At 35.7% G+C, this 9,079-nt stretch overlaps 1 protein-coding gene across 1 annotated transcript; it reads right to left on the bottom strand.

Moving 5' to 3' along the window:
- Nucleotides 1–1,793: 1,793 nt before the first annotated feature.
- Nucleotides 1,794–8,993, bottom strand: LOC140956400 (uncharacterized). Its single transcript, XM_073413131.1, has 8 exons — nucleotides 5,790–8,993; nucleotides 5,609–5,713; nucleotides 5,313–5,465; nucleotides 4,513–4,676; nucleotides 4,273–4,420; nucleotides 2,551–2,670; nucleotides 2,363–2,450; nucleotides 1,794–2,193 (listed from the first exon to the last, which is right to left on the bottom strand). Exons 1-8 carry the CDS (start codon nucleotides 8,211–8,213, stop codon nucleotides 2,027–2,029), a joined length of 3,369 nt encoding a protein of 1,122 aa, XP_073269232.1. The 5' UTR covers nucleotides 8,214–8,993; the 3' UTR covers nucleotides 1,794–2,026.
- Between the last annotated feature and the right edge of the window lie 86 nt (nucleotides 8,994–9,079).

The raw sequence follows: 9,079 nt of genomic DNA, 5'->3' as shown, positions 1-9,079 counted from the left end.
AATTCAGTTGTTCATGCCATAATATTCAAAATTATAAAACTCAAATATATTCGATAATATTCGAGTTTAATATATTTTATTGCATAGTGCATGCATGACTTTAGGCAAAAACTTCAACACAAAAACTCACGTAAGATCATCTAATGATATGGTTTGTTAGACGAATTTCCGACTCGAACCATTAAAAACATACTTTTTATGTCAATAATTTTCACTGCATGTAAGGACCAGGTCAACACATCTCACGCTTATAGATCCGTGAGACTGTCTCACTGAATAACTACTCAAATTTTTATACATTTATTAATTATTTATACATGTATTAAAAATGAACTAACATAACAAATTTGAATTATGGTTCGAGATTTATTTCATCATAGAGTTTGATAATTAAGATCCAAACAACATAGAGGTGGGATGGGGCAGATTGCCCGTTCCGTAACCCTCCTACTCAATACTCGTCCCGATAAGAACTGATAATCTCTCTTTTGATTCCGAACCCAATAAGTGTCAAGACCCGAATGTTCAAGATCCTAGACATTCGGGATCCTATCAGCCAATAAGGAGAATATATCTCAATAAATATTTTTTAAATCCATTGAATTTGGATAAGACACGTCAATTTTTAAATTCTGATGAGGATGAATACGAGCACGACAGACAATGTATATAACTATTAAAAATTAAATCGTTTTTATGATATATTACAAATAAACTGAAATTACTTCTTGATTAATCCAGAAATCCAAAACAAAAATTAACATAACCAAATCATTGTCTCGTTAAACTACCACACAACCTTCTCAAGATCCATTTGACATCAATCAATATTCTCCTAGTTGAAATTTTTTAGTGATTTTATATATTCACATATAATATATGATTTATAAATATTTAAAAAAAAACTATAAACAAATAACATTTTATGAACAAAAACCCATTTGCAATCAATCAGTATTCATTAGACATGATTTCATTCCGATGATAAGTTAGGTCTTTCTCGGCTACAACATGTTTCCTTCACTATTTTAGACTTAGACAGGAGGAGAGAAAATGATGATAAACTCGCTTTCATTTTCTATAATATAATTTTATTCGAATTATAATTATAAAATTTGCATATGTGATTTCTTTATTTTGATGAATTAGTTAATCATTTAATTTAAGTCCTAAAATTGTCATCTATGGCTCCTTTTAAATAAGTTACTATGTAAAATTATAATATATCAAACCCAATGTTTTAATAATATTATAATATTCTTTCAAAAAAAAATTATTAATATAATCGAGTTTAGACGAAAATTCAATAAGAAATATATTATATCTGACTCCTCTCCTACATTGATCTGGATGGAAAAAATTCCGACAACTCAAGTCAGAAAAATGACAACTCCAGATATTTTCGAGATTGGAATTAAACGAAATTCGAGATGAGTCAGGATTTTTGGGAATTTTGCCATCATAAGAAAAGATTCATTTTAGAGTTTAGAGCTTTCTAAACAAGCAGGAATTTGAACTAGCCCTTTGTAATCAAAATAATAATAATAATAATAATAATAATAATAATGCTCAAACTCATTTACAAAAATGACTAATATTCTAATCAATTCAATTCATTTATGCCCCCAAAAACATCAAATATTAACCAGAAATATAGCATTTAAATATAAAATAACAGCTTATAACACTTCTCTATTAATTATTCAGTGTATACCAAACAAGAACCTTCTACACTAGAGCATGAAAACAAACCAGCTCAAGTATACAACCGATACTACTGTAAGAGGCATAGCTGCACAAAGCAACATCATGTCGAACACCACTTCGAAGTATAACAAATTACATTTCTACAAGTTTTCCCGAGTAATAGCATGTCCGAAGACACGTTATTACACTCCACTAAACAAGATGGAAAATATTACACGAGTTAGTGGATGCTTTATTTTAAGGCGGCACATGCTTTGTTCTGCAGCCATATTTTCTTCGAGGCGGGATATGCACATGAAAGCTCGTTTCTGGTGAAGGACTATTTCAAATTCATTGCTGCGGCCATGTTTCTTAATTTCTGAGAAATTTCTGAAAATGATGGCCTCTCTGATGGATCAGATGCCCAACAACTCTCCATCAATGACTTCCATTCGGGGTCGCACCATGTTGGGATTTGTGGGCGTAATGTGTTGTTCACGATCCCTCCTACGTGTTATAGTTAGGACGTTTCTTATTTTAAATCGAAGCGTTCAAGAAATTGAAGAATAATGAGATAGAGCGAGCATATTTATGTAATTATATAAATTGGACTCGTCGAGAGATAAAACAAACGGTGATCATCCAAGAATCAAATGCTCAAAAATATGGAGCATACCAATTATGGAAGCACAGTGCATATCTGCATAGGGTTCATCACCAGTCAGCAACTCCCACATGACAATCCCAAACGAGTAAACGTCAATCTGAAGAATGAAAATGTAAAATATAAATAGAACATCGGCATGAATGTGTGAAAAAGACGTCAAAAAACAGGTACAGCAGCTCCAATTTAAGCACAATTACCTTTTCAGTAACCTTACTCTTCCCACTCAGGAGTTCGGGTGCCATCCATGGTAATGTCCCACGAACACCACCGGACACTAAAGTGTGTTGTTTCACCTTCGATAGGCCAAGATCCCCAATCTAAAATGAAATTCAGTCAAAAGAAAACGGGTTTAGATTAAAAATATATATATATCATATTCCCAAATCACCCAACTCCCAGAGAATATCAAAGCCAAATAAAGACATTCAGTTAATAAAACAAAATCAGGGTAGCAAAGTTACCATGCAAATAAACTTTTACATTGATGATTACAAGCAGACATCCTGAGAAACAGAGGCAAGTTGACAAGAGCCATGGTACTATGTGGGCAACCCACTAGGAATTTTGGGCCAAATTTATTTAATAATTCAGCCTATAATTTTTAAAATATGTCTTAAATTATCCTTGCTTAACATTGGAGAACTAAGCCAAAAAATTTTGGTAGTACAGCCCATAATTTTTGAATTGTCAAAATATAAATTACCTTAGCCTAATATCGAGAAACTAATGGATCTTTTTCTTTTCTTACAAATATGCAAATTTTCGGTTTGTATTAAATATTTTAGAGATAATTTTGTTTGATAAATTTTGGTGTGATGTTTTTAATGTTATTGTTAATTGTATGTTGGGATTACTGATTATTTTTACTATTTTTTTAAATATTGGGTTGAATATTTTGTAAGAATCTCCTGTCATCTGAGTTGTTGGAAAGGTCAGAATGAACATGGAATAATGAGTGTTCCTTGAGCGTATGATGATTCATCGGTTTTTATTTGGGCAATTTCTAGTCAAGTTGTGTATTGTATTTGGGGCCAAAATTAATACCGGGAGTACGAAAAAATCGAAAAAAAATTCGCCCACAAGATTGAAAGTTCCTGTTTACGTCCCTGACGGTAACCTGTTTTAAGGGTGTCAATTCGGGTGGGTTGGGTCGACTTAAGCAATAGTACTATTTAAAAATTGCTCAACCCGAACCCGAGCCAACCCGAACCCGAACCCGAATCAATCCGATTAACCCGTTCATTCCGATTAACCCGATTTCTATTTTTTTTATAAAATTTTTTAAAGAAAACTAAATAAAATTCAAAAAAAAAATATTTTAATTTAAATACATAATAACAATATATCCCTCATATATATGATTTAAATTTGAAATTCTAATTGTAGAAAAATAAAATATATTTACTAAATCAAATAAACAATTGTTTAGAAAATAAAAAAATTCAAAATAAACAATAAATTCTGAAAATTTATGATATAAATATACAATAAATATTTTTTCAGACATACAATATATAAAAATATAGGCAATATTTATTAATTATATTTTTTTAAAAAAAAATTAAAATTTTCGGGTCAACTCGGGTCAACCCGACCCAACCCGATCAATTTTTTCGGGTCAGCTATCGGGTCCAACCTGATCTGACCCAAACCCGAAAACCCCAAACCCAAATCTAATTTTTTTTCGGGTTGAATCGTGTCGGGTTGGTGGGTCGTGTCTGATTTTGACACCCCTATCCTCCTTCATCTTAAATTTATATTAATTCACAGTTTTAGGTATCATACATATTAAAATATTTTGCCCATCCTAAAATTTTCGAGTTTTAGTTTTGCCCTTCATCCACATCTAATCATGTAGTAAATGCAGTAAATGGACTACCACAGAAACTCAAATGTCCTTGTTCAGTTACTAAACTTACCTTGCAAACTGGACGATGAGGGTCTCTCATATTTACCAGCAGATTCTCACATTTTAAGTCGAAATGGACGATATTCTTTCCGTGTAAATACTCCATACCAAATGCAGCATCCATTGCTATTATTAGTCTTTTGCGTCTGTCGATTGTTCTGCTCAAAAAATAATCATAAACATCGCATATCAATAATCGGGGTTACAATATGCAGGGGTTACAATATGCAGGCCAAAGACAGAAAATAACCTGTCTTTCTTCTGCAAAAATTGTTTAAGAGATCCATTAATCATGAACTCGGTCACTGTTGCTAAAGATCCATCTTCACCATCACGAACTACACCGTAAAAAGAGACAACATTTGGATGGTGCAATGAACTTAATATCAGCGCCTCCTTCCAGAAATCCGCAATCTATGTTTAAGAAAGATTGAGTTAAAACTTAAAAACCAATATGACAGGAAAAATCTAAACAAGTTACTAAACCAAGTATTTTAAGAACAAAACATGCAAAGAAACCAAAAAACACGTTATAATTCAGTTAATATACTGACAACATTGCAGTAAAAGTTACAAAATACATAGGAGGGTATAATCACCAGTAGCAAACGAAGAACTATTATAAGGTCATATCAGTGTTCATCAAGGAGAGTCGGAGACGTTGAACTTAACCAAATGTATCATAAGTCATTCCAGAAATTACACAATTTATCATCAGCACCTGCTCTTTCTATAAACAAACCAGCAGGTACACATTTGCTTCAGAAATTATCTTGATCTGAACAAAAAGGTTACTTCATCGGCATTTTAAGAGGATTCTAAAAAAGAGACAGACTATATCATTTTCCAACTAGTTCGTCCTGTTGGTGAAATCATCGGCAAGAACTTTAAAAATATTGATTCGTTGAATAAAATATAAAACACAACATTTTGCGGCAAACGTCCACAAATACTCAATGTTGTATATAATAAACACTGGATGAAAATTGCAACATGGAAATGAAGATTGTTTTAAAGCAACTACGCATTTAATTGAAAGGAAAAGGTTACCAGTCGTCCCCTTTCAGAAGGCTTTCCAGCAAAGCAGCTGGCTTTTATTCTTTTTATTGCTACATCAGAGCCCTTCCACTTGCCATGATAGACTGCACCATATGTCCCAGAACCTAACTCCCGGATCTCCTCCAGATCTTCACTTTTTATTGTCTACAAGGGTAACGAAATGTAGAAACAATAAATGGCACCACGCGATCAGAAAAAAACTATTTAACATTAAAACATTTATGATGGACATAAAATTTCTCCAATGGCATGAAGATCACATAAACTCATAAAATATCAATTTTAACCTGTAATCCTTGATCAATCGCTTCTGCTTCAGCTTTTGTCGGCTCTATCTTAGATTTGTAAACATTTTCGTTATCGAAATCTACTTCCAATTCTGTATCGGCATCCTATATAAAGCAAGAAAAAGAGTTTTAGTTAAAAAAAGGACACTAAAATTAATGATAAAATTTACTCAATACTTACAACTCCATCCGCGTCCTTTCGAGTATGTTCATTTGCAACTAATTTATGCTCAACCCCCAAAGCGGCATCATCTTGAATTTTAGACTCCATCTCCTTCATACTTCGCAAGGCCGCCTCTTCTACACATGCAGTTAACTCCGGCAAGACTTCCAACTGGACATGCAGGGACTCCTTAGGAAAACCAACATCAGTTGCCTCTATTGTTGCAATCCCACCATTTTCTACAGTGGGCTCCGGAACATTCGATTTAATGGATGCGTAAGATGTTAAACCATTGGAATCCTTGTCTATAATGCCACAAGTAACAGAATTTTCTACTGCTCCTGCATGATTTGATTCTTTAATAATATCTGTATCGTTTCTAAAATCTATACTAGCATCAGCAAGAGGAATTGATTTATCATCTGCTAAAGATGCTGGGTCAGCCTTCTGAAAAGGGCCTTTGGAAGTACCAAACTTAGTCAACTCAGCTGCTGATTGAACGGGTTCCAGACCATATTGTTGAGGATTCTCCACAGTGTACATATTAGGAGTCAATTTTACAGTTTGGAGATTAAAATGTTCAGGTATGTGAGACCCATTGAAGACAATTTTTTGGGATGAATCAGCCCAAAGATTCTGATTCTCCAAAAAAGCTTGAACCCTGGGACTACCCTCCACTGTACCTCGGATGACTCCAGTACCGACAGAGCCATTCGCGAGCTGATGTGAAACTGATGCCTCATAGGAGGGAACACCATTTCTCCATAGAGCTTGTGAAGGAATGTGACATTGGGGTGCCGGGTGGAGATTATCATCCACATATCTATAAGCAGGATTTACAAAGCGAATTCCGTCAGCAGATGGCAGATGAATATGTGATCCACTTGCAACAGCATGGTCTTGAAACACTTGATTACCATACTCTAACCCAGACCGAGCATATCGTTGATCTTCATGATGGATGTAAGGTGATTGCACATGGTGTCTATCACATACATTACCACGACCATGGAGAATATTCATACCATTTTCAATAGTGTAGCCATCAGCCAACCTTCCAGCAACAGATATATGTGGTCTTGATTCCTCGGCCCAAGGATTTGACTGATGTGGTGAAGTCCATCCTCTTTCATGATTATGGGTCTTAGGATGCACAAATCGAGGATCATTTTGATATGCAGGGTGCATATTTGCATCCGAACTCAACATGTACACTTCCCGGTTTGGAGGGCATTCTGAGCAAAAATTAGGCACCTGAATATACCCATTTCCCAGGTTAGGAGTCTCAAGATGTGACTGTTCACTGGCCTTCCTAGAAGATTCAGGATAAACTTGATTTTTTGGAAAATTCATCTGGCAACTCTCACAAATATTGTTACCTTCATAAGCGCTGGACCCTTGGAGTATGTTACCAGGAAAACCAGCCTTCTCATTGACAGCAGATCCTGTTGGAATTAACACCATATTGTCTGAATACTGCAGAGGTTGTTCATAAATGAATTGGGTATTGACTGGAGGTCGACTATAGTCCTCAGAATAAATTCTGTCAGGAAAGTCTCCATATGGCGTTCGACAGCGGGAAGAAGGCGAACTTGGAAACTCTGCAAATTGCCTCTGATCCATGTTTCCAGGATGCCTTGGGGAATAGTAGCCAGGACTCCATGGTGTCTCCATCTCGTTATATCTTTGAGCTATCGGTTGCTGAGGTTGCCCCGAACCCAAATGAGGTATTGTTAGACGCCGTAAATTCATCTGAGCAATTGGCAATTCCATGTTTCTTTGACCATGGAAGCTACCCTCTAGATTCATCTGATTAAAGAACTGCTCAGCAACATGACCATCGTCAAAAGGCACCGCTGCCAAAGACTCCCCAGGCTGCTTTCTATACTCGGGAGACTCATTAAGGTTCAAAGCATCCACATACCTCCTCTCATTATCCCTTTCATCTCCATCACCAAAATGCAATGACCCATCCGGATCATTATGCAAAAACAAAAATATCCTCAACCTGATAAACCCGTCCCTGGATCCTAACTTGTCGTACTCCTCCATCATGTTTGTGACATCATCATCGTTGACAACAGATACCAAGGCATCAAGATCCTCATCCGGCTGTTGGTATTTCAACAAAGCTGCACCTTCCAAAAGCTCCCTCATTTTACCCATAAGTTCTTCATAAGTTATATCACGCGGGACGTTCACAATACGTGTCTCACCTCCAACATATCGAAGTTTACCATCTTGGGGCCGTGGCAATATACTACCCAAAAAGCTACACAAGAATTTAACACGTGGAATGTCATCATTAGAGCTCGGGGTGGAGCCAGCAGTCACCGTGGTGCAATCCATTAAGGACACAGATTGATGCTGCTGATCAAAAAATTGGCATTCACGTTCGACTTCCACTTCGTTTAGATTGTCGATTTCCTGATAATTACACATAACATATTCCCATCGGTTTCATGATAAAAAGGTATGCTCCCACTCCATTCCTCAACTCCTCATCCAGAACTCAAATTACACCACTTTTCACACTTAAAGATTAAAAAAAATCCAATAAAATCCAATAACAAAAAAAAAAACTAATCTTGACGGCTAAAATTAACTAAATACTCCAGCGGTTAAAATTTCTTATGAGTGCCCCAAATCAAAGCAGCAACATCCTAACTCTCGAGCGCAGATTCGTCTCAAAGAACCAAACTTTTCATCCAAATATTACTCTTAATACGTAAATTTGATCAAATCCCACAACAAAGATAATACACACATATATTGGAAACGAAAAAAAAACTAGCGATTCACCTGAGAATGGGGATTCCGAAAACACCAGAGCCCCGAATTTCCTGAAATTTCGAATTCAAGAAAACCCCGGAAAATCCCCCAAATCTAATAGATCCCTAGTACCCTTTTGCATCAAAACTAATAACAACAAAAAAACAAAGTGATATGTCGTCTTTCCTAGAAAATCCGAAAAAAAAGGAGACACAATTTTCAAAATTTATAGCCCCATAGATAGATATGTGTGTATCAAAGAAATCGAGTGGAGGAGTTTGTGATTATGGTTCATGTCGAAGAAGAAAAGGGGTGAGTTGTGGAGAGGAGATGCCATGGCTGGGGGATGCTGAAGGTGCCAGGTTACGAGACACGTGGCGGATTTTGAGTGCTTCGAATCAGTGATTATTTCTCTCTTCCTCTTATTTGTACCGCGCAGAGTTCGTTCATTAACGTTAATTAATACAAAACCACTAATGAGTTTTGTAAGATTGTGTACAAAACACTATTTTCAGGTTTGTACACACAATATATAT

This window comes from Primulina huaijiensis, chromosome 13 (genome assembly GCF_012295235.1).
Source record: "Primulina huaijiensis isolate GDHJ02 chromosome 13, ASM1229523v2, whole genome shotgun sequence".
In the NCBI taxonomy this organism is placed as follows: Eukaryota; Viridiplantae; Streptophyta; class Magnoliopsida; order Lamiales; family Gesneriaceae; genus Primulina; species Primulina huaijiensis.
This window is presented reverse-complemented; position numbering and strand designations above follow the sequence as displayed.